A 23,865-nucleotide genomic window follows, 5' to 3' on the forward strand; every position below is an offset into this window, starting at 1 on the left:
GGTGTATATTATGAAACCGTGTGTTCATAAATACAATTTTTAATATTTTTCTAGTTTCATTGTATGTTTTAAAATATCCTATATCTGTCCCCTTATACTCCCATTATGTTTCCTCGTTTCATTTGTCCCATATCACTGTGAGCTACATATCATTATTTTAATTGCTGAGAAGAGAGGGGGTATAATTTTGATGATCATTTCTTCTTGTGCTTTTGGAGTTTGTTGTCGGGGGCTTTATTGGGAGGTTTAGGGATTTATTCTTTTGTTGTTATTGTTCATTCTTTTTTCTGCTTTATATAAGGCCAAACAACCTACCCTTTCTTAATAAGTCATATAAAAACATCTACTGCCTTGGTGTGATATTGTGACTGTGTGAGATCTGGTGCCTGTATCTTCTTAACTGTAGTAGTTGCATCTCGAAATAAGAATTAACTTAAAACTTGAAGGAGCTCAGTCAGTCTGAATACTTAAGGAAAGTGCTGCTCTTCTTTCTAGATAGAGGGCTCCCAGCAGTCAGTACAGTCAGACAGTACAGAAATCTCTTGTGATATTTGATAGTGACAGCAACACAAGGTTTGATAAAGTGCTTCACTGGGGATGGGTTTTGCTTATGAATTACTTCACCGAGAACAAAATCTGTTTGAGCTCAGTAGCAGGAGGAATAACAGCCTGCCTTGTCTTGCCTTCCACGTAGCTTCCAAAGGAAAATTACCTATCAAATGGATGGCTCCAGAGTCAATCAACTTCCGACGATTTACCTCAGCTAGTGATGTGTGGATGTTTGGTAAGTGAACACTAAGTGGTGGGGTTTCTTAAGTGTCCTGTTAGAAAAGTTCGATGTTTCATTTTAACTACTGTACATGAAAAATTTCCAGATACTTGGCACTGTTTTTACTGTACATTCTGAAAATATGGTTTCTTCCAGCACATTTTCCATTTATGTGTTTTTCTTTCCTTTTTCTACTCAGTAAGCCTAAAGTTGCATGTGCCTTTTTGCCTCTAGTAAGAAGCTGACAGAAATGAAAGTATGAGAAAATTAAGTCATAGTCATGAGGTGATGTTTTTACTGTTGTTTTTCCCTCTGATTTCTTTCTGTTATACCACTGTTACTTGCTGTTTCTATTTTGTATTCTCACTTTTTCTTTTATGATGATACGCCCATTTCCTTGCTTATAGCATAGATTAGCCTATGTGATATCCTATTCCAGATCTTTAATGCTAGATTCTTACTTAATTTGACTTTCATATCTCCTGCTAGCTTACGAATTATGACCGGAAACTGAGTAAAATAAGGGTAAATGGGAATGTCCTGAAGCCTTGACCTTTTCTCCTAAATACGCAAGTTTGTGTATGAATCTGATCACTGGTGCTCAGACTTTGTCCAGACTGCTGATCTGGACAGTGCAAAGATAGGCTGTGTAAAGGAACAAAGATGATGAGACTTAAAACAAGAGCAGGGCAGTCAAGAAAGAGTTCACCCTTTTTACAGAATAACATTTGAATGTTTTTAAGTAAAGGGTATGTGAATTTTAGCAGGTTTAATAGTTTGAAGGAAGCTCTAGTACAGTCAGAGTTAGAAGAATGAAGTCAATGGAACACTCTGGCCAATCCTAAGCTGACAGACCATTTTTCCCTTTGTGCTTTTAACACAGTTTCAACAGAAACTGTTTTATTACATAGTTTGAGCACAAAAAATTTGGATCAGTGCCAGCGTTAAAACACCCTCAAAGTGAAAATACGCTCGAGGTGTCGAAACAAGCCAGTTAGAACTAGTCAAAGGGAAAAGCAAACACAACTCATGCTACCTCATAAAAAAGTAGATTTGAATATGAGCAACCATTCTGATTTACAAAAGGTAAAAGGTAGTTAGTTACACGTGAAGCCAGGCTGCCATGAGCCAGCTGTGGGTCATGCTTCCTCATAAGTAGTTCAGGTTGATACTGGGTGTGTAATCCTACTGCGCGTCACTCATCTCTGCTGCTGGCTGGTAAGTCAAAACTGATTCCCTAGCTGTATGTTTTTGAAGAAATTGCACTGTTAGGCTGTACAGAACTGGGGGTTGTTTCTTTTTTAACAGGTTTTGTTGGTTGCTTACACTGGAGAAAATTTTTTTGTCTGTATTTCTCAGGTGTGTGTATGTGGGAGATCCTAATGCATGGGGTAAAGCCCTTCCAGGGAGTGAAGAACAATGATGTGATTGGGCGAATTGAGAACGGTGAGCGGCTCCCAATGCCTCCAAACTGCCCTCCTACCCTCTACAGCCTTATGACCAAGTGCTGGGCATACGACCCTAGTAGACGACCCAGGTTTACTGAACTTAAAGCACAACTCAGGTAGGGTTATACTTCTGAAAGGTCGTTTCCTTGTTCAGAAATACTTATTTTCGCTGTATCTTCTGTTACAGTATTATCTTTCTGTGGAAAATGCAAGACACAGTGTATTAAGTTTTATCTTCAGAAGGCCAGGTTGTTGCTACTCTTTTGGAAATCTGGACCTTATCTGTTGGAGAAAATTAGACTAGGTAATAAATTCGAATAACTGGAAGTATGAATCACCTTTCTCTCCCAATAAAACCTCCATATTTTATTAGCAATTTGCAGTTTGCTTGTAATTTTAGCTATGTATGCTACAATCTTTGGGGAGGGGTGCAGAAAGAGCTTAGAGTGATTACCTAGTAAAGAATGCAGAGGACAGTTTTGGGGTAGAAATGTATCCTTTCTTAGATAAATGAACTATCAGGTGAATGCTGTTGAAAGTTATTTTTATAGCATACGTAGCACACTAGTTGGCCTGAGCCTGCAATAAATGTGGCATTATTGACTAGAGATTCTTTTACCTGTTGTAAACCAGGATATAGACTACCTTATACATACCTTGGAATAAATTTGAGCACACACTTTTGATACCAGTTTAAATTCACACCCTAGTTTATTTTGCAGTAATTTATTCCAGTGTCCATATCTCTGTTTCACCAGCCATAAATGGGAGTGGTATTTAAACTTCGAAACGTCACTGAGATATTGTGCAGACACATCTGATATGTGTGACCAACTTTGAGATCTTATGAGTGGTTTTGAGAGATTTTGATCCATTTTGCCTAAGTCAATATAAGCTTTAAACTATATGTAGTTATTGTACATTGTAAATCCATTCTTGGATTTGTTGTAATTCACTGCCAAATTATTCAGTTTTATCTTATGTCTTGTTTCAAAGTTGTGCTTTATGGCATGTTTTGTTTTCATAATATCATTTTGTGCTGTCACTGGGTGTTCATGATAGAAGATAATTCATAGGTAGCTAAAATAAGAGACAGATTTAATATAATTATGATGCTGTTTCAGAGGTGCAGTGTGGATAAGTTAGCTATCTTTTAAGTTTTTTGCTATTTCTTAACATTTCATATGGTTCCACCATCTGTTACTCTGGGAGCTGCAGTGTAGACTAATAATGACATAGCTAGAGGAAGAACAGCTCTTCTCACAAATAAGTTATCCTATTGACTGTGTGGAGTTAACCACAAAGGAAGGCATCATAGGGCTGGGTAGAGATTGCAAGGAAAAGATAGACCAGTTGTGTGATTTACGTAATAGGTGGAAATTGGCAATGTGCTTGCTTTTTTTTTTTTTTTTTTTGGCTCTGGAAGAATAGGATTCTTTTTAATTTGCTGTCAGATTGTACTGGTAACTTACAGGTGGCTGGCACAGAGGAAGATGAAGCCCTAAAAATGTGACTAGGAAGAGGGCTATGGTGTGTAAACCCGGGCAGGGCAGGGAGGGCGTCTCACCAGCAAGGGAAAAGGATGAGTAAATCCAGACTAAAAGTAATTGTTTTGTGGGTGGTGAAGTAAATGTGGGCTATACTCAGAAAAAGAGCAAAGGCAGCAAGAATTACAGACAGGAGGGGGAAAGGGCAAAAAAAAAAGTGAAAGATCTGGTGGAAAGGTAGCACCATATAAAAAGGGTAGGCCAGTGCCCAAGAGCCTGCTTCTCCTCGGAAAAAAGGGTGAGAACAAACACTCATGACATGCAGCAGGGCAAATTGTCCTTGGTTACAAATTAAAGTGTTTCCTAGTGTACGTGGGTAAGCTTTGAAACAGGTCACCCAGAAAGACTCAGGAATTTCCATGCTGGCAGACTTTTGAACCTTGACTGGAAAAGGCTCTGAGCAGCCAGACCTTGCTGTGCATGGAGTCCTGCTTTCCCAGGAGACTGGACTTGAGACCTCCAGGAGTCCCTTCCAACCTAAATGATTCTCTGATGCTAGATGAAAAATGCACCGAGGGAGGTGGGATTTTTGGTCCTTTATTCATGCTAGGAGATTTGATAGTTTAGAGGGCAGCCTCTCTCCTGGCGCCACAGCAGCCCTAAAATCCAGTTTTTACTCTCTTCTCACAAAAGCAGTCTTCTGCCACACCAGGCTGGTGACCTTTGTCTCCTGGAAGTTAGGCAGCACAGTTGTCCTTAGGGCTTCTTTGCGCTGCTTGCAGACAGAGGCAGCCTCTTGCTGGAAAGGTTGCCAGTTCCCTTATGATGAGGCAATCTCAGGCAGCTAGAAAAGATTGTGTTTCAAAACTCAAATTCCCATGAACTTGCAAAAACAAGCCATTTCCCTGGTGGCCTTTTCTGTGTGGTGTTGCTGCTGCTCGTTCTGGATCCTGTCCAGGGTTGTCTTTTCAAGCTGAGAGCAGACTAGTTGTTTGCTTGAAGTCAATGATACAGTACCGCAACGTTCCTCTCTGTTTTAATGAGAAAAAGTCAATGGCTTTGGGAAAAAAAAAATCTTTTCTGCATCTGAAATAGCACTGATGGGAACATAAGCATTTCATGTGTTCTCTGTTTATTATTTGATGTTTTTCCCATTTCCTGGTACATCTGCTTTGCACAAATTGTATGTAAAAGCGAGATTAAGTCTGGGTGTGAGGTGCTACCTTTCTACTCCTGCAGTTCTGTTACTGACTGGGCCAAAATTAGAATCTGGGATATTTTAATCAGGTTGCCTTGCTGACTTTGTGTAGAAGAGATTTTTAGTCTTGCATTATGTAGTAATTAATACAAAAGGCCCTTTGCAAAGTGAACCAATGTACCCAGATCATACAATATCACTTTTACAGCATTTCTCTTCAGAACAACTTCTAGCCACTTCCTGTAACCATACACTTACTATACTATAATTGCACACTCACTATAACCATACGCTATCTTATGCATGCACATAATAAATTTAATTTATTCAGTGCTATGTTCCATATGCTGCAAGCCTGTATTGCTAAGATAGCCCCAGTGTACTCACAGGCTTTCATGTAAATCAGGTCCCAGGCTGCGCTTACAAGTTGTGGTGCCCTGAATGTCCTTTTGGTTGGTAATTCTGTTAAAACAGAGGGGGGTTTGCATTGGAGGTTAAGTTGGATTTTAATTTTGAGCTTTCAAATTAATGTAATTGAATGACATTTTCACTGCATCATTGAATGAATTCTGTTTAAAGCACCTAGCAGTAACCCTTTCTCCTAAAAATAGCAAAATAATCAGCAGTTGTATCACTGCTGTGATAAGCGTCACTGGCCTTCTGTTGGTCACTGGTGAAGCAGCAGAGGTTTTAACAGAGTGGGCGACCCCAGTAGTATCCTAGCACTGCAGAGCCTGTGAAGTACAGCTCTAAAAAGAATGGGGAAAAAATAAAAAGAAAGAAAGAAAAGACTGATTCATGCTTTTAAAGTCTGTTTTTTGTTAGAACAGTGACATAATTAACTGATGAGAACTGGACTTGAGCATTTGGTGTAGGTCCTAAAATGTTGCTTGTAAATAAAAGAAACAAAAGTGGTAAGAGTGGGGAGCAGTTTGAGTCCTCTCCTTTTGTGGCATCCTGCCAAAAAAATACTTTATCACATACTTGAGATAGGTGATCAAGGCTGCAAAATGCTTCATTAGCCTTTTGCTCTTTGACAGTGACCATTAGGAATAATCTGTGATCCATATGAAAGTGCTTTTAAATTAGAGCAGTATGCAAAAATATGTTCTTCAGCATCCAGCTTTGCATTTCTGCTGCCTGGAGACCACTGAGAGGAAAAAAAGGCTGCTTGATCATGGTCAGCACTTATCGTGGGTTCCCATTCACCATGGCAGCAAACACTGCTATTGCTGTGCCTTTTGAAATGTAAGGATACATTTTAGTATTTCAGATATTCATACACTGAAGCTCCCAGTAAATGTTTCGTTTCCATTGTCACGGGCCAATTTCAGTAAATTTCAGTTAGTTTATCAATTTTGCAAACTGTTAATGGTCAAGATTTTTCATCAACTTAACCTAGCCAAGAAGATGAGTTAAGTTTGTCTGTACTACCTCAAGATTTGCTGGGGGAATCATATGAATAGAAATACTTCTCTGCTTGCTCCTCTGTGCTGCTAAAAATACATGCAGTTTGGGAAAATATGCCTAGATCTGACTTCCCTGACCTTCTGCAAATTCTAATAAAGTATTCAGAGTGCTTGAGCAGCTGCACTGGGAAAAGGTCAAAAATATCTCTTGGCATGCTTTTACTCTGTCTATGGATTGGTCTTCCCTTTGCAAAAACAAAGACGTTTCTGTGAGTCATTTATATTTTCTGTGTTTTTTCAAGTAATGCTTCTCTGAGGCATTTCTATTTTATATTCTCATTGGCAATACTCAAGGGCATCCAAGTACAAATTCCGCTACAGTGATCGGGCTTTGACCAGGCTGCTGGGTTGCTGGGGAAAGGACCGCTGATGACCCAGGTGATGAAAGAGCAGAGCGGGATGAATTAGAGTTCTAAGGCAAACATCTAAGCCTATGTTACAAAAAACAAGCCATTTCAGTAGAAATTCGTCATGTCCAGTGATGTGATTTAAGTTAATGGTATTGTATTGAATACTGTGACACCACAGATAAAATGGCCTTGATGGCAAGGCAGATAGGTATTGGTGTTTCATTCCTTGTGGAAAAACAGGGCTGTGCTGTTCCAAATTATACGCATGGCCCCAAATTGTCAATAAGCCATCTCTAAATTTAGTCAGCTGCTTTTAGCCGACTCCTGTTCCATTCTTCTGCTCGGAGTAGAGCAACTACTGTATCAACAACTCTGTTAAAAAATCTGTATTTTATTCATGTAATGGCTGGATGGATTTCTTTTTGTCTTGATTTGTTGTGCTTTTTTAAAATTCAGAGGTATTTCTTGAAAGGTCATTATCATGGTTCATGGCTGCGGCTGCATGTCAGCTGATTTTTCAGGCTATATAAAAATGCTCGCTGAATATCTGAAGTGTGACCTAGCTGTAAAGCTGTGCGCTTTTGCTAGTTTTTCATGGATTCAAGTAGGAAATAACCTCATTTTCCTTATTCTGAAAGAAGAGGGAGGTATAATAGAAAGATTTTCTCTATTTAGTTCCCTGCATTGGGCTGTAGCTGTGTTTCCATGGTAGTTGTATCAGGATGACTTTTGCAAATAACTTGACCGATTTTGTTTTCATTCCACATTCTTGTGTTACTTCAGTAATGATGGATGGAAATTGCAGCAATACTTACAAACTTGGTTTAGCTGCAGTGAGACGAGATGACTTCTCTGCTTTTTAGAAGTGGCATAGATTTTTTTGGTGGCTGAGTAAGGAAAAGCACAGCTCTCATCTCTAACCAAGCAGGAATTTATTCTTGAAATAAGCAACAAAGTTCCAAGATTAGAATAGATTGCTGTAGTTGATCTCATCCCCTGCATGAGTAATTCTGGGTGGCTATTTAGAAGGCTGAACAGGAGATTATAAACTCAGAACCTAGCTTTGTTTCTGGAAACGGGAGTGATTAAGAAACTGGAATAGCTCCTTTACAGGATTATCTTTACACTGGGGATAGCAATATGTAAATGATCTGCCCTACTCACATCTCCAGACTATTCATGTAGCGTGCAGCTTCAACGGCTTTGCAGCTCCCTATTTCAAAGCTTCATTCTGAGTATTTTTCAAATGGCAAATATCCAACATTAATAATCCACATAGCAGAACTGGGAGGAGGCTGCTGTGGGGGCAGCAGTATCACGTTGAACTTCAAACAGTCTCTTTAATAGTCAGAACAGTGGTAAGTAGCAAACTAGTTTTACTACTGTCTTGTACTTTGTTGAAAATATAGCCTTTTGACCTGAATGTTTAGAAGCTGAGTGAATACTGTCAGATATTTCTGTTTTGCTAAATTAGTTTGCTGAATGTGTTCCTGGTTAGGCTAAAATATAAGAGTTGAAGACTAGTCTTTAAAATGTTTGTTGACTGCTTTGTTTAAAAAAGAAAACAAATCCCAGTGATCTGAAGCTCTGTTGGGCTTCAGTAAAGAACATATTCAGTTTGTTTTGAACCTTTGCGGCAGTTCAGTGTAGTATTTTCTTGTGAACAGTAAGTTTTCATGCAAGTAAGCGCTTGATTTATTGTCTTTGAGGATTTCTCTGTGTAATTACACATCAAAAGGACTGTTAACATGCAAAAAAAATTGTGCAAGATCAGCCACAGCTTTCTAAAAACTTGGTGCTGCTTCTGTTGTTAAAAGCACGCTGGTAATCCTACAGAAGTATTTCTTCCTGATACTGATTTTCAGAAACCTAACCAATATACAATATAAGTAAAATAAGTTTGTGTTTCAGTGCTCAATCACTTTGTTGAATAGTGTTCATTAGTCTGAAAAAGTGAGAGCTTTGGGGGGAGGTTTGTCAGACATTGAACTAGAGTTTTACTTAAATATAATGCATTTTTCTTAGTACAATACTGGAAGAAGAGAAGCTGCAGCAAGAAGAACGAATGAGAATGGAATCCAGGCGACAAGTCACTGTATCCTGGGACTCAGGAGGATCAGATGAAGCTCCTCCCAAGGTATCTAAGACTGCAAATTATGTGGGTTTAAAAAATAAATAAAACCCCTCTTTTTATTCCATTTTATTTCTTCAAAGCCTTCTTTGACGGGTTTGTTCAAACAGCGGCATTCTGGTCAAATTTATCATCATCCTGCTAATACTTGCCTGAAATGACCCAGCTATAGTTGAACTGTTATTAGAACTGATACACGCTATAATAATGCACTAATGATTTTCTGTTTCTTCTTGGTTAACTTGTAAAAGACTGCCATAGTTGCCACAAAATTGTATCCTGGCCTTTTCTTTTTTCTTCTCTTGTAGCACTCCTATGAAACATTAGCTAGTGAGTCCACTGACCAGCAAGAAGTTTATTTATAACACGTTAGTGAAAGGATAGAAATCAAATAATGGCATTTTCCTTATTCTGGACAAAAAAATTAGAGATTTGCTTCCAAGGACCTTATGTGATTTAATTTACACTTAATTTCGTTTCATTACATGCCTGTCCCGTTTGGATGTCGCGGATGTGTTCTGCAGCTGTGGTATTCTGATCTCCCCAGTTGATGAGCACTCTCTTCTCTCAGTAACTTGTTTGCTTCTCATTGGAGTTATTTTGCACTTTGAAGGATCAAGCCTGTATTTTGAAGAATTTCATCTGCAGTCACCGCTGTAATGTGGAATATTATCTGCATCCTGATCAGTTTGTGATGAATTCCTGTAGCTGTATATGCAAGCTCTGGTGCTGATAATGATTTCAGTAGTATTCGTGTGGCACCTTCTGCTGCACACATCCCCCAGCACTCATAGGAAGGCAACTTATTTTTATTCTGTTTTGTTTCCCCATACCCAGCTTGTTGCCTGATAGATTTCCAAGCTTGGTTCTGCGTTTTGATAGCTTTATGGCAACCAAGAAATATGGGCAGTGGAGTTGTTGCTTTCATTTCAGAGTTAAAACCAGCAAACAATCCATCAACCTGTTTAGCCATCTGAGATTAACTGGCAGGATTTGGTGTATATACAAGCAGAGAATATTCCGAGTTACAGAAGCAGACAAACTGCATAAACTGCAACAATATGCTACTTAATCATTACAGTCTTGTTTGAAGAATTTGTTTAGTCTTGAAGTTTTGGAGTTAATCCAAACAGAGTAAGTGCCTTTTACTAATGTAATGTATGAGCTACATAATATTAGAAATTATTATTGTTAGAGCATTGGGTGTGATGTATAAACTGAAACACTTGACAAAAGAGTTATTAAGATGAAATTCATTCTACCGCTGCGTATCTTTTTTGAGGGGGTCGGTATGTCCTCCCTGTATATGTGATGTAGTTCTTGGTTAGGTGTTTTTATACGGTATTTGTGTTTAAATATTGATGTGCATACTAATGACATTTGAACAGATTGAATTTTGTAGAGATGAGACTTTACGTATCTCTTAGGTTATTATCTAATTCTTTAATAGTGACAGCTTGATTTTTTTTCTTCCAATAATTCATTATAAAAGTTTCAGGTCTTTATAGGTCTTAAATGCCATTTTATTTATAGCCTTAAACTCCTACACATTCTCAACTAATTCAATAATTCTCAAATAATCACCATTTGTACTAAGAAATTACTGGTATCCCAAGTGATTTCCGTTAGAAACCTAAGAAAATATCCTAGTACAGAATGATAAAGACATTTTTCATAAAATTCTGCAATCTCAAAGTAATGCCTTTAACTGTCAGGAGACTGAAAGAGCCCATTTGCAGAATCATGAGGTTTGGAGGTTTTTTTCCCTCTTTGGTTAATTTTTCTCCTTAAACACCCAACAGCACTGCTACTCATTTTAAAAAAAAAAACAAACATATATATATACACACACACACTTCTGGAGCATTAATACCAAAATAACAGAACACTTCTGCTTTGAAGATAAAAGTATGTTGTTCTAAGCAACATTTTCCAACATTACTTCTTTCAGTAGTGTGAAATTTCTATACCTGTTCTGGCAAAAGGGTGATTTGTTCAATGTGTGCAGAAAACCAGGCTCTTTTTCATGCAGTTTTTTAATAATAGTGCTGTCTGAAGTGCCGGTGACTTTTCTCATGTGTTCCTGTGATTATAATCTTGTTTGTTTACCTGTAAAGGATTGCCTTTCTCCTGAAGGAGTAAAGCAAGATAGTCAGATAAAGACTCTTGATAGCTGTTCTTTAGCTGTCCTCTTTAACAGGAGCTAGTTCTGTCTTGTTTTTTCTTGGCTGGCAATGGCTGCCAAACAAAGCATGGACAATGAAGCGATCATGGAGTTCAGAATATGATCAAAGGCACCTTCCCTGTTGAGGCAGTTGGTTACACAGAAGTTAATTATCACAACTTTAGTCCTTGGAATAACACATGGAAATATTCATGCTAAACAAACCAGTTTGTTTTGCGTTCTGACTGAAGCAAAAGAATTTGCTTTTGGGAATGGTCACAAAAGCAACAAATTAATACCAAAGCTTTATGTACTGCAGATTGTGAACTCAGACCCAACGCTATATTTGCACCTGGAAACATCACTTAAGAATTACGTTCTTAGCTGATGTCCTCTCTAGAGTTAAATGGCACAAAGCAGATCATTTAGTGCAAGCAATTAAATACACACAAAGAATTCACACAGCAAGTGTTATTTATGGGCATACCTAGCAAACAATTCAGCTGCATCCATTTCCAAGCAGAAATGGAGGAAAATTTAATTTTAGTTGTTTACAAAAAATGTTAGTCAGATTAGAGTGTTTATTTCAGAGGAAGTTTTTTGAGCTTGCTATTGTGATGCGCCACCTGTAAATGTTTCTCTCAACGAAGAGTAATTTTTTGGTTTCAGTTTTCTGTTTCTAAAATCTCTAAAAATTCCTTTATATTTACAGCCCAGTAGACCTGGTTACCCCAGTCCGAGATCCAGTGAAGGGTTTTATCCGAGTCCACAGCATATGGTACAGCCAAATCATTATCAGGTATTACATTTAACACCGTGCATTTTGGGTTTATAACGCAGCTGCAGCTGGTGGAATTGATTCACTTCTTGTGTGGTTTATTTTCATTCAGTTCTGTTAAATAGGTTTTGGGTTACATCAGAACAACCCCTGAACCGAGCCTGGTAGGTTTACTCCAGATGGCAAATAGTTTCATACCTGATACGGTGCTCAAATTCCTAAAACTGCAACAAAACACATCAGACGTTGTTGTATTTATTGAAGGAATGTGGTGTTCCTATTAACAGTTGTGTTAAGCTATGAAATTAGTTGACTTTTAAAATGGCATTAACTGGTGGACTTTCCTTGGGCTTATTGATACTCTGCTCCCTGATGTTTCTCTGAAACATTTTTATTTTCTGTTGGCTGATAGCCACCTTTAGATCTACCGCTTCATATACTCACAAGTTTTGCTTTTCTTCCTAACACTCCTGAAGAAATTCAAAACAAAAGTTTGTTATGAAAGTACTTCAGGCGTTCTTGGGTTTGTTGAAAGCTACAGCCATATACAGCAGTCTAGGTCGAGATTTTCTTTTCGTGGAGGGTGGGAGGTTTTCATTGTTTTCACCAGCACTTCAGACTCATTAAAGCTGCGTCGATTTTCCTGTGGAGAAGTTCTCAGGCCATGCGGCTAAGCACACTAGTTACAGCCTGTCACTCAAGACTTACGCTTGTAACATACACTAGGGGTACATTTTTATATGGCTCTGTAGGCAGTGTTTGCAGGCTCCTGTTAACTTTAGTACAAGCTCTGCATGTGTAGCCCTTACAAATATGTCAACAGATTCATTTCTGTTCACGAGAGGACTTTGATCTTCTTGACTGCAGAGGTTAAAACACTTTCTCATGCTGCTGTTTTAATAAGCATCCTCAAATACTTATAGTTATCCTCAAACAGTTATGATAGGCATCCTCAAAGACTGAAAAAAGAGGGTTTGTGTCATATTTTGGCTCAGCTTCCTCCTTCTGATGTTGCTGCCCCTCCTCCCTCCCAGTGACTGCTTGAACTTAGTAATTTCTGTGCTGTCATATTTGCTTCCTTGAGGAGGGCAGGGGGGAAGCGATTAATTATGGGGAAGCATAGGTCTTATTTAATATAAAGTTTTTCTCCCCCCCCCTCCCCAAAGGTGTCTGGCTACCCTGGTTCTCATGGGATACCAGCCATGGCAGGCAGCATTTATCCTGGGCAGGCTGCTCTCTTGGATCAAGCAGATTCCTGGAACCATCGGCCTCAGGAAATACCAGTGTGGCAGCCAAACATGGAGGTATTGTGAACTGACACATCTGTTGTTGCGCTCTTACAGTAAATACACTTTTGTATTATTTAGGTACATCTGGAGATTATTTTTGGAGAACTAAATGTTTCTCTGGTGGTTTTTAAATTGCCTTACTGCAGTGGGGTGGGAGTCATGACTGAATTCTGTTCTATTTGAAACAAATCATCCTGTGTGAGACTGGGCATAAAGTGTAATCTTTATGCAAATACTTGATGAGGTTATTGTTACTTATTATCTTAAGTAAGTGAGTCATAGCAAATATTCTGTGTTTGCTAAAAGAAGGCTTTACTGAAACTTACTGCTCTTAGTAGAGATGGGAACATTATTGTAAAAATCTATAGTATCCTTACTGTTTAAAAATGCCCCTTTGTTGGGAGATACCCAGTATAGCTAAAGTATCTGAGGCTTCCTCGGAACTTAGCCCAAACAGAAGATGAAATGGTCTACAGAACTGTTCTTCAGTTGTATTCCTGTTAGGTGCTTTTCAGCTTGCACAGAGCTGCTGCAAGGAACATCAAATTAATTCCCCCTTTAACCTTCCGGGTTTGTTTTTTTTCTGTTCTCCTCCAGTATTTTATACTTTCTGCATTCCATTTTACCCTCCCACAAAGATTCACTTTGTGCAGCTTCTTAGATTTGTTTCCTTTCTAACCAACGCTCTATTCCGTGTGTCTCTGATGAACATTTAAGTGATAACCATTAAATACAGGCAAGCAGATAGGTGTCCAAGTCTTCAATTTGCCTGTACTTTCTCTTGGTTGATCTGGCTCTATATTCTGCCATTGCTGCCATGCAGTTGTTCACACAGTACATACTTGAGGGTTGTAGTCCCAAGTAGTTCAACATCCCTGTAGATTATTGATTCTAGAAACAACTTAGTCTAACTATGTCATACTTGAAAAACGTGTTGGTGGAAACATATGAATGCTTTGCACGTCTTTGTAATAAGTTACAGCCAAAGTTCACAAAAGCTTGGGAAGTTGGTTGCCTAAAAACAATCTCAGTGAAGTTTGTAACCAAACTCCCCCTGGCTTTTTTAGAAATGTGGAATTTATACGCTACTTGTTAATGATTTCCAGACAGCATTGGGATATGGTATATGGAGTATTGTAAGCTTAAGACATGCATAAAAACTTGTTCAAAAATCCGTTTAAAATGTCTTTTGTGACATGTTTTGCAAGCGTCAGATAAAACTGAAAAGCAGATTTGTTTTGAGTGAAAAACGTATCGTGCAGCTTTTAACAACTGGATAGTTACGTTATTGCGCAAGGCCAAGAAAACAAAATTTTTGTTTTTGTTGTCCAACTTAAATGAAGTGCAATATATGAAGTGACAACATTACTGAAAAACACTCAGAATTTTTCAAATCTTTTTGGTTCCAGTGATTAGAAGCAAGGCAGATAAAATGTAGTTGGAAAGAGTTTCTTCTGATGGTCTGCTTCAGTTTATAAGGCGTTTAAGGAACCCTGCTTGACTGCTGTTGAGCGTTTCGGCTTTTTAAAATCTCTTCTACAATCCATAATTTCTTGCATCTGTTTATACAAATTCTAAGTTGTAAGATGGAATAAACTCACTCTGGTTTGTAGGATACAGGCACTTTGGACATACGAGGAATGGGCCAGGTTCTACCCACACATCTTATGGAGGAGAGATTGATACGACAACAACAAGAGATGGAAGAAGATCAGCGCTGGCTTGAAAAAGAGGAACGGTTCCTGGTAAGACTTTGTTTCATAGTGCTTCTTTAATTCATTCTGACTTTTCTCTTTATTGCAGCTTGGTCACTTTTGTGAAAAGAAGAGTATTTACTGAATACAGGAGTCACTACCAAAATGTAGGTTTGGAAACAGTTTTTAAATGAAGTGTTCGGCTAGCAAGTCCTGTGTTTCAAATACCTTGAACAGCTGTGGTTTTTAGGGAATCTCTCATTTTATCCAGCTGAGTATTTATGTGTGGGAAGTTGAGGGTATAATTCTGTGTCAATCTCCAGATTGCCTGTTTGTTCTTAAGGAGATGGATCTGTGCATAATCTACCCCTAAAAAAGGGATAACCATCAGCCATCTAAGAACCTTGACTGTAGTAAGAGCTGTGAGCAGTCTTGCACTGGAGGAATAATGAGACATGTTAGTGGGAAGAAAATTTATGAGCAGGCTCTGCAAGGTGGGGAAAAAGCTCTGAATGTCACCAGGAGGAGGAGGAAATGCATTGGTCATGGGATCTTCTGTTGCGGTTTCTTTGCAGTGTCATGTTTTCTTGTTGTCAGTGCCACTGGTGTATGGCTTTTAGTTCAACACTGGCTTCCCAGTTGACAAAATTCAAGTTCTGCGTTAAAATTCTCCTACTTGAGACTGATGGCTGCAGATGCAGCAGAAGATGGTAGTGTAGCCTATTTCTCTGTATAGGCTCATGCTGGGAAGCCCATGGGGGCATGAGCCTCTCTTGACAGGTAGATAATCACAGTGGTGTGGTATGGGTTGTGACAACATCAGTCGCATGTTTGGTCTTCAGTGTATTTCAAAGATTTTGTTGTACATAGTTAAAAAACATGCCTGTATAAATGCAGGTACCATGGGTTGTTGGCTGTGAAGACAACCAAGGTAGGATAAATCTCTACTGGCTCTTGAGAGCTACTGGTAGATGCCCCCGTGTCTTGCCAAGATCCAGATTGTACCAGAGTTAAGATGTTACTTTGGATTAAAGGATGCTGGAGCTTGCTTTTGGCGGGTTTCCTTGTAAATGCACTTGGGAATTTGCGGTTTGCCATTGGATGAGAGTAGAGAAACCACTGTACCCAGATTGCTTTGTCCAATTTATTACAAGCTGAAGAGAGGGAGGGGAAAGGAAAATTTCTTCCCTAATTCAGGCATGAGCTTTTCCAGTCTTCAGTGGAACCAGTCGTTTTTGACTTTCACAGCCCCAGGAGGTCAAAAAGATCCCATCGTCCATTAAAACTTTCAAGATGGTCAAGAACTTTTTGAAGAATTAATATGCTTATGGAGAATGAGGCATTGTGATCTCAGGTGGCAGTAGATTGTGTGGGAACTTTCTGGAGAAAACTTTCTGACCTTCCTGAACTTTCTGACTTTTTCTGCAGAATAGACGATAATTATTTGTAGTGTTTGTTGCTGTCTTTGGACTCAGCCTCTGGACCATTAGGATGTTTACTGTCCCCTGAATTGCTCTTTGAGGAGAGACTTGCTGATTGTTCTTTTGATCTGTAATACAGTCTTGGCATATGCTTGGAAAAGAATTACCGTGTTTTCATTATGTGTTAGTTTTTATTGCGAGGAGACAGTCTGTATTGCCACCCCTACCCGAAGGACTGCTAGCACTTGTGAACTTGTGAGCAGCTATACAGCCCTATGCCAGAGCTGGATTTGGTTGATGTAATCCCTTAGAGGTTTAAAAAGGCAAAAAACAGAGAAAGAGTTTTGAGTGGAAGCAAGTATGAACTTAAATGGCCAAAATGAAGAATTGGAATCCATAAGAGACTTCAGTTTTTTCTTTCCGCACTAACATTTTTACTGTACAGGCTTTGGAATGCCTGTTACAGATTTATATTCTGTGCCCAAAGCTAAACAAGCTAATGATGGCTACAGAGGGTACATTTGAACCCGTAGCAGGATGTATGTCAGAGGAATCCTCAGTTTATAGATACGGGTGTGTCTTGGAACAAGTATGTGGTTTTCTGGGTTTAGCCCTGAAGAAATCAAGATGGTTGAAGAGTGTGGGGAGTCACTCTTGGTGGCCTTGCAGATCTCCTGAGGAAGGAAATCCCCAATTCATACATGAGAGTCCAAACACGGGCCCAGTGTAGCAGCAAGCCATATATTACACACACACACACTCCTTGGCCCATGTCCTCTAGTGAGTGACTAGAGCCATTATTTCTCCTGGGAGAAGGGCCTTCTCTAATTTCCCTCCAGGTGATTTAGGGAGGAGAAGCAACTTAATTCTCCAACTTAATTCTCCAAATGGATGTCATCTCTCACTTGCTTTGAGACACCTTTCTGCACGAACCTTTATTTAGATTTCGATAAAATGTTTTGCTGAAGTCTGGCTCTTCCTTGCCTGCTGTAGGCAGGTTTCAGAAGAGTATTTTTCCTTTTAAGCACAGAGAACAATAGAGAGAGTAGAGCCAGGTTTTAATTTTTAACTTCTGTAACCCAACAGCGTAGTGTTCTCAGTTTAAACTGGCTCCTTTCAAAAGCAGCTCTATTTACAGTCTTTAGACTCCTACACTATATCTCGCTTTTGCTTCTGGGAACTGGACTCACAGGGGAACAACTGCAAATCATTTCATGTAACATGCTGCACTGAGAAGAAAAATCCTCAGTGGGGTTTCTGTTAGTACAATTCATCTTTCCCCAGAGTAACAGCAACTTGCTCATGACCTGAAATTTATTGCTGCTTCTACAGGGGAAAAATACAACTCAAAGCGTGTTAGTACACATATAAACAGCACTTACGCTGTGTTTGCTAGAAGAGACACCCCGGATGAAGAATTAAATTGCAATGGCATTGAAATGGAAATTTACCAGTCATCAGAGAGGTTGTTATCTGTGTAAGCAGTTTGCCTGAAACTGGTCCTTTGAGAACACGTGACTAGTCAATACTTGAAAGGAGACAGAAATTGTGTTTGCAAGCTGCAGCCTTAACAGAATCCAGAATTCTGAAATTCTGCTGTAAAAAGAGGCAACAAACGCATCTCCCTTCATGGGAAGCAACTGAATGAAAATAAACCTGTAGCATAAAAACCAAAAGTTAGAGAAGTGTTTAGTCTTGAATGGTACCAAATACAGTCATTGCGAGAGGCGAAGAGACGTGGGGGGGGTGATTTCAGGGGACATTTTTTTCCCAGGACTGACACTGCCTCGCACCTCCGCTAGAGTGGGGATGTTGCACACCAGTCTGGTAGCTTTAATGGGTACTGATTAAACTTACGGGTTTTCATGCTCTTTTGATAAAAGTGCTTCAGATATCAGCATCTCCAAGAAGGAAGACAGAAATATCTTAATTATTTTTGAGGAAGCTGAAGCAAAGAGAAAGCATTACTGCACTTAAGGGTTGGTACAGGTAACTACAGAAGACAGTCTCTGTCCAGGGCATATGCAGGTGGAGGGGTGAAATGGCTGCAGTACAAACATACTACGTCAAACAAGTGGAAGTCTGTTTTGGCCTTCTCTGTGAGGAGTTTTTAGGTGATACAGTCTTGTGGACTTTTCATTTATAACCTATGAAGTTGGCTTCAGTCACATGGGCAGTATTACAACAAATTCATAAAGTTCTCATTCTGCACTTCCTGCTGAGTTGTTTTTGGATCATACGGGTATTTCCACCCCAAAAAAATAAAACTGATGAAGGTTATTCAAGATTTTATATGTACGTAGTGCATAGCATATAGAAGCCAAACAACCTCCATCCCCGAAGGCAACACTCCACAATCACAAATGGCCTCTCAACTGCTGATGTCTGCAGCTCACTGTAACCAAAAAGGTTTGGCCCCGTTACTCTGCAGTCTGGCATGTATGCTGCCTTTCCTTTACAGTATTTGTGCACACAGAAAATCAGCTCCTACGAATCAAATTACTCCATGAGGGCCACAGTAGATGTATGTTAATCTTCCAGCCCTGACTTCCTATGTGTAGAATTAATTTAAAAGCAAATCAATGAATTCATTGAGTTGAAATAATTTTAAAGGCCCCTCCCTGAGCACGCTTTTATTTGTAGGTTTTGACAAAAGTCTGGAACTGCCAAAAACTACACTGATATTTTTGGGGTTTAAATTGGTTTTAGGAGAAAGTATACCTTCTGTATTTTAATGCAGAGTTTGACTCACAAGGAGAATCGCCTGTAATCACAGATAGGAAACCAGTGGTGTAGTGATGCCATGAGAGAGCCTACTGAACTGGTAGCTAGCCAGTTTACTTTGCAGAAGTTGTGGGAAAGAAACTGTCATTCGTGTCTTTTCAAGGTGACCCTCTTAGTTCAGCAGTAAAGTGAAGTTACTGATCTTAATGCTGTAACTTCTGGCACTGCCTTTAACTGTCCCTGAACGTTTTGCAGAATGCTTTTCTTCTTTGGGGGCTGTTTAGTTACCTGCAGCCTCATTTATATTTACTTTCCCGTTTGAACCATTCTTTGTGGCTGCGTTGATGTTGTATGGCATTGGTTTTAATCTTATAAAGACATATATATGCATGCCTTTTCGTAACTCCTCAGCAGACAGAAGAGTGTTGTGTTAAGAAATTTATAGTCCTTTCCTGTGATTAACAGGTTAAGAAGAAATAACTTGCATAGTTCCCTTATCATGTTTGGGTTTGGGGTTTTTTTCTGAAATTCCCACATAGTTGTGGTTTTGTCCTATTTTGACACTGAGAACTGCAAATCAAATATAATTGATGTGAACTGTTGCTAAAATAAGATCTTAACTTTTAGCATGAGAAAATCCCACCAAGGCATTACAATTTGGCATGGCCTGAGAATGCTGAGACTTAAACGTTCTTTTATTAGAGAGTAACCAGAAATACTGGGGAAAAAATGCATTATGTTCCAGTTTGTCAACATATGCATCCTGTCTGAAAAGTCCTCTTGACATTTCCAAAGATTTCAGATAGACTGTTTATTAGGAAAAAATTAATTTGCTTTTGAAAGATTCTGATTTTCTGGAGGTTTTTAACGACATACATACGTTGTTAAATGTGTTAAATCTTAAATATGTGTCTAATGAATAGAATAGTAAGTAGAAAAGGTTTTGCTTAAACTTGCATTTTAGTTTAGTACAGTTGGCACTTTCACTGAAAAAATAAAATTTTAGAGCACTAACGTTTGTTTGCTTCAGAAGTTGCACCATACTGTGAGTATGAAACACATTTGATGATAATTTGTCATCATAGTCAATCACTGTTTAGCCTCAAGGCTTGGAAAATATACTCACAAGTTACAACTTTTTCAGATAAAGCTGAAACCCTAAATCTCTAATTTCCCAAGGGCTTCGTGTTCTGAAACAGTCGTACACTGCACAAGAGTGTTAAGGAGGGCCTTTGTAGGGATTCACTCTTACTCGTGATGTTCAACTTCAGACCTTCGCAACCAAGTAGATGTCTTGAGGGTTTTCCCCCCTCCAGCTCGTCTCCCTGGTGTGTCTATATCCTCAGTACATTTATGTCCCAGCAACTGCCAGAAATGTTCTTCATAAAAACGCAGGCGTGCCGAGCACCTCAGCACCCACCACCCACGTTCCAACCCCTTTAGCTGCCTTTCAGAAAGGATCGTTCTCCATCCAGCCAAGAAGCTCTCTGGTATGGCCAGTACCCTATATCAACCCTGGTGGAGGTATAAGGCTGTAGCAGGTACTGGAAAGATAGAATGGTGTGCTGTGGGGCTCTGAAATGGGGTGTAAACAACAGAATGGGTCAGTTTGGGTGTGAGGCTTATTTTTGACCTAGGGAATGTTGCATTAAACACACCTGAAAGATACCAGGATTAAAAATCCAGCAACGCATCGCAATGTAATGCCAACATGAGGGGCTAAAATCAAAGCTCTTACTGCTGTAGAAGCATGAGAATTGCTGGTAAATAATATTTAAAAATACAATGGGAATTTAGTCATAACTCACTGTAAAATAGTTCATCTTTTGGAATTTCCACAGCTACACAAATGAATAAATCAGTGTCATTCACTAAAACAGGAGTTGTTAGAGTTTATTAGAACACAGTCAAGTCACTAGAAATGTAATTCGGCCTCTTACTAGTTATTGGACGCAAAAGCATGTTGAGTATTTCTCTGTTGTTCCTTGTATTCCTAACTTTCCAAGTGTTGATGGGGCAGGAGGAGGAAAATACTTGGAGAAGCTGAAAGAGCTTGCATTTATGCACCACTAAAGATTTTCAGTCCTTAAGTCTAAGATGTAAATATGCAGATCACTGAGATGCAGGTAGGTTGTGTAGCTGTACACCCTTTACTTTGCCATTACCCATTGGCACTTGGTATCTTCGCTTTCAAGTCAGATTCTTGGAGACACCTGGGCAACACCACTGCCTTCCACGGCTTCACTTTGCAGGGGGTGGTCAACAGCACTCTGTGTTTTTGTTGGCAATGTGTAAAGCAAGTGTTTGTCAAGTTAATAATGCTAATTTTAGTAAAATTTTATGTGTATTTACAGTCTTTCTGTGAAATGATTCTTAGGCTGTGTCTAGGTGGGTGTATAATGTTTGAGTACCTGAAGTCTGCTCAGGTACTGCACATTTGCTGCGCGTCGTGGCTTGGGTAACTGAATTGTTGCTGTGATATGTATGAGGTTATAGAATTGGGCATGTAGAGGGTTTAGAGGCTGAAAGGGAGGACCTAGTTAGTAAAGACAAGGAGGGGAGGAGGTGGATATTATGTCTGTTAAGTTTTTTCTTGCAAAACTAGAAAAAAATGTTATTTGGACTAGTGTGTATTTTTGTATTTCTGAATCATCTAAAATGCTAAATATTTCATTATCTTTGGAGTCTGGTTTAGGGTGCATTTCTAGATTAATAAATGGTTAAAAGTGCAAAAAGCATTAAAGACCTCTGTGATAAAATAGTATTTGACTATTTCCAAAGACTTTGGGCACTTTCCTGGCTAGAAACAAACATGAAATGAAGGCAAATTGTGAACATTAGTGTAGTTAGTCCTATGCTTAGATAAACAAGGATAGCTGTTTGCTTTAGCTTAAAAATGTAATGTGAATCATGGCTTACTTTAGATATCTAATGAAGTATCTAACATACCCATATCAAATAAGACTTCAATCAGAAAAAAAAATCCTTCATCATAATAAAGGAAATAAACTGGAGATTGTCAATGGTAACTTTCGTCATAAACTTTGTCACAAATTCCTGAAGAAATATTGGGAAATTGCTTGCGTGTGTCTGCTTCAGTTCTTCATGTTTAAGATGGGGTTAAATATTTCCCTGTCTAGTATGATTTGTCTATTTTTAATCTGCAAGTTCTTTAAGGCAGTGACTGTCTCTGGCTGTGCTTCACTCAGTCTGCAGAAGACTGAATGAAAATCCAAAGTATAAGGTCTTCTGACAGATTACCAACATGAGTATTTTTAATAATACAAGATCAATATTAGTGTATCTTTGCAAGTTCCGTCTGCCCTTCTGGCATTTTTAGGGTCATTTAGCAGGTCACGCAAGTTGGAATTATTCTTTAGTGCTTCTGGAAAGAAAGAAGAAAAAGGATCCAGAGTAGCTTTAAAGAAAAAGTAGATATATTTATCCTTTGAAACTAACCCTACAATCAGTATTCACACACTTAAAATAGGAAATTTTCGTTCTTATGCTGTGTGTGTCCATTTTATGTGCATGTGTATGTATATATGTTTACAGGCATATGAAGGAGGTTGTATTTACAGCAATGTAGACCATTTTCATTAACTCGTCATCCAGTCTCATAAGAGAGTGAATTGAAGAGTCAGATAAATCCTTTTTTTTTTTTACGTGCCAGAATTAGTGCACTAGAAAAGCATTTTCATTTTGCTGAACGTGTGTCTTCAGATCAGTGTTAACATTTGTTCCACATCCAGTCTTTGTCTTTCTATGCAATTAATGTTATTCTCAAAGAGTACCAGTAACATACCTGGATTTTCTGGGGAGGTGAGAAAAATAACTGGTTTCTGTGTGAAAAAAAATTGTTGTAGTCTTATTTTTACATTTTAACGGCTGAGCCCCAGGTTCCTATATCTTGCTTAAAACATATAAACCAGAAATTTGCTTGTTGGTTTTATTATGAGAATAGTGCATCTGGATGTCTTTATTAGCTTTCTGTATCCAAATGCAGTGTTTAAGGAGCTCCAGTAATTGGCCCCATTTGCAGGCTTGGAGAGTGAGCCAAGTACATATAAGCCATCCTCCGGCAGGAAGCGGGAATTAATGTGCAGCATTTCGCATCCTGTGGTTGAAATTTTCTGTTGGGAAGCAAACTGTTTTTAAAAAAAAAAAAAAACAACGCCCAACTTTTGCTGCCTTTTAAGAAAATTTAAATGCAGGTTTTCCAATGTTGTGTTAGGGAAATGGTACTATTGATATTTATAACAAACATTTTTACACATGTGCTGAGAATGGGTGGTTAAGAAGCAGCCGAGAAGGCTGCCAAGAGTTTCAGTAGCTGCAGTTGCAGAAGCACGTAGTCGCAGCAGCGGGGGTGTATAGACTGGAATGAAATGACATCTGTATTTGTCAGTGTAAATTTTTAACAGGATTTTCCTGTCTTTAAAATGATTTTAAGCTAGGTTGCATGAATCGGTACGCGGAGTATAGAATGAAATTTGTATTTTCTGTTTTAGAAGCCTGATGTGCGGCTCTCCAGAGGCAGCATCGACCGAGAGGATGGAGGTCTCCAGGGCCCAGTAAGTATGTGTGGGATCTTTTAATCTCCAAACTCTTTCTCCAGTTTCCTGGTAGAACATGTTGTACGCTGTCTTGATTGTGGGAGATTATTTAAATTTTTTGCTAAACGTTTCCACTGTTATTACATAGTTCTGCAACTTTCCAAGAGGCTCAGCTTCTGCGGGAACAGCAGCCGTGGCAAACTTGTTCATGCAGCATTTGGGGGGATTTGGGGGTTGTTGTTTTTTTTCCCTTGAAGCTGCTGTTGAAACAAATACTAAAATGTTTCCACAGTTGTGTTGCAATAATTTTTAAATGTTTGTATGCTGTATAATTGGGCCTTTTATTTAAAATTGTGGAGAGGTTTCTGAAAGTTCTGTCAACAGGAA

At 38.9% G+C, this 23,865-nt stretch overlaps 1 protein-coding gene across 18 annotated transcripts in view; it reads left to right on the top strand.

The window, feature by feature from the left end:
- Window positions 1-23,865, top strand: part of PTK2 (protein tyrosine kinase 2) — a 224,227-nt gene that overhangs the window by 188,546 nt on the left and 11,816 nt on the right. For 14 of the 18 annotated variants that reach the window (XM_080381071.1, XM_080381072.1, XM_080381085.1 and 11 more), the window contains 7 exons: window positions 695-784; window positions 2,129-2,333; window positions 8,747-8,858; window positions 11,729-11,815; window positions 12,961-13,098; window positions 14,697-14,828; window positions 23,434-23,496. In XM_080381071.1, the coding sequence (XP_080237197.1) occupies window positions 695-784; window positions 2,129-2,333; window positions 8,747-8,858; window positions 11,729-11,815; window positions 12,961-13,098; window positions 14,697-14,828; window positions 23,434-23,496 (827 nt within the window). Of the gene's footprint in view, window positions 1-694; window positions 785-1,355; window positions 1,988-2,128; window positions 2,334-7,818; window positions 8,080-8,746; window positions 8,859-11,728; window positions 11,816-12,960; window positions 13,099-14,696; window positions 14,829-23,433; window positions 23,497-23,865 lie in introns of those variants that run through there. The other 4 variants (XM_080381077.1, XM_080381078.1, XM_080381075.1 and 1 more) reach the window with 4 other exon arrangements.

The sequence above is a fragment of the Falco punctatus genome (assembly GCF_963210335.1).
Source record: "Falco punctatus genome assembly, chromosome: 3".
NCBI classification, from domain to species: domain Eukaryota; kingdom Metazoa; phylum Chordata; class Aves; order Falconiformes; family Falconidae; genus Falco; species Falco punctatus.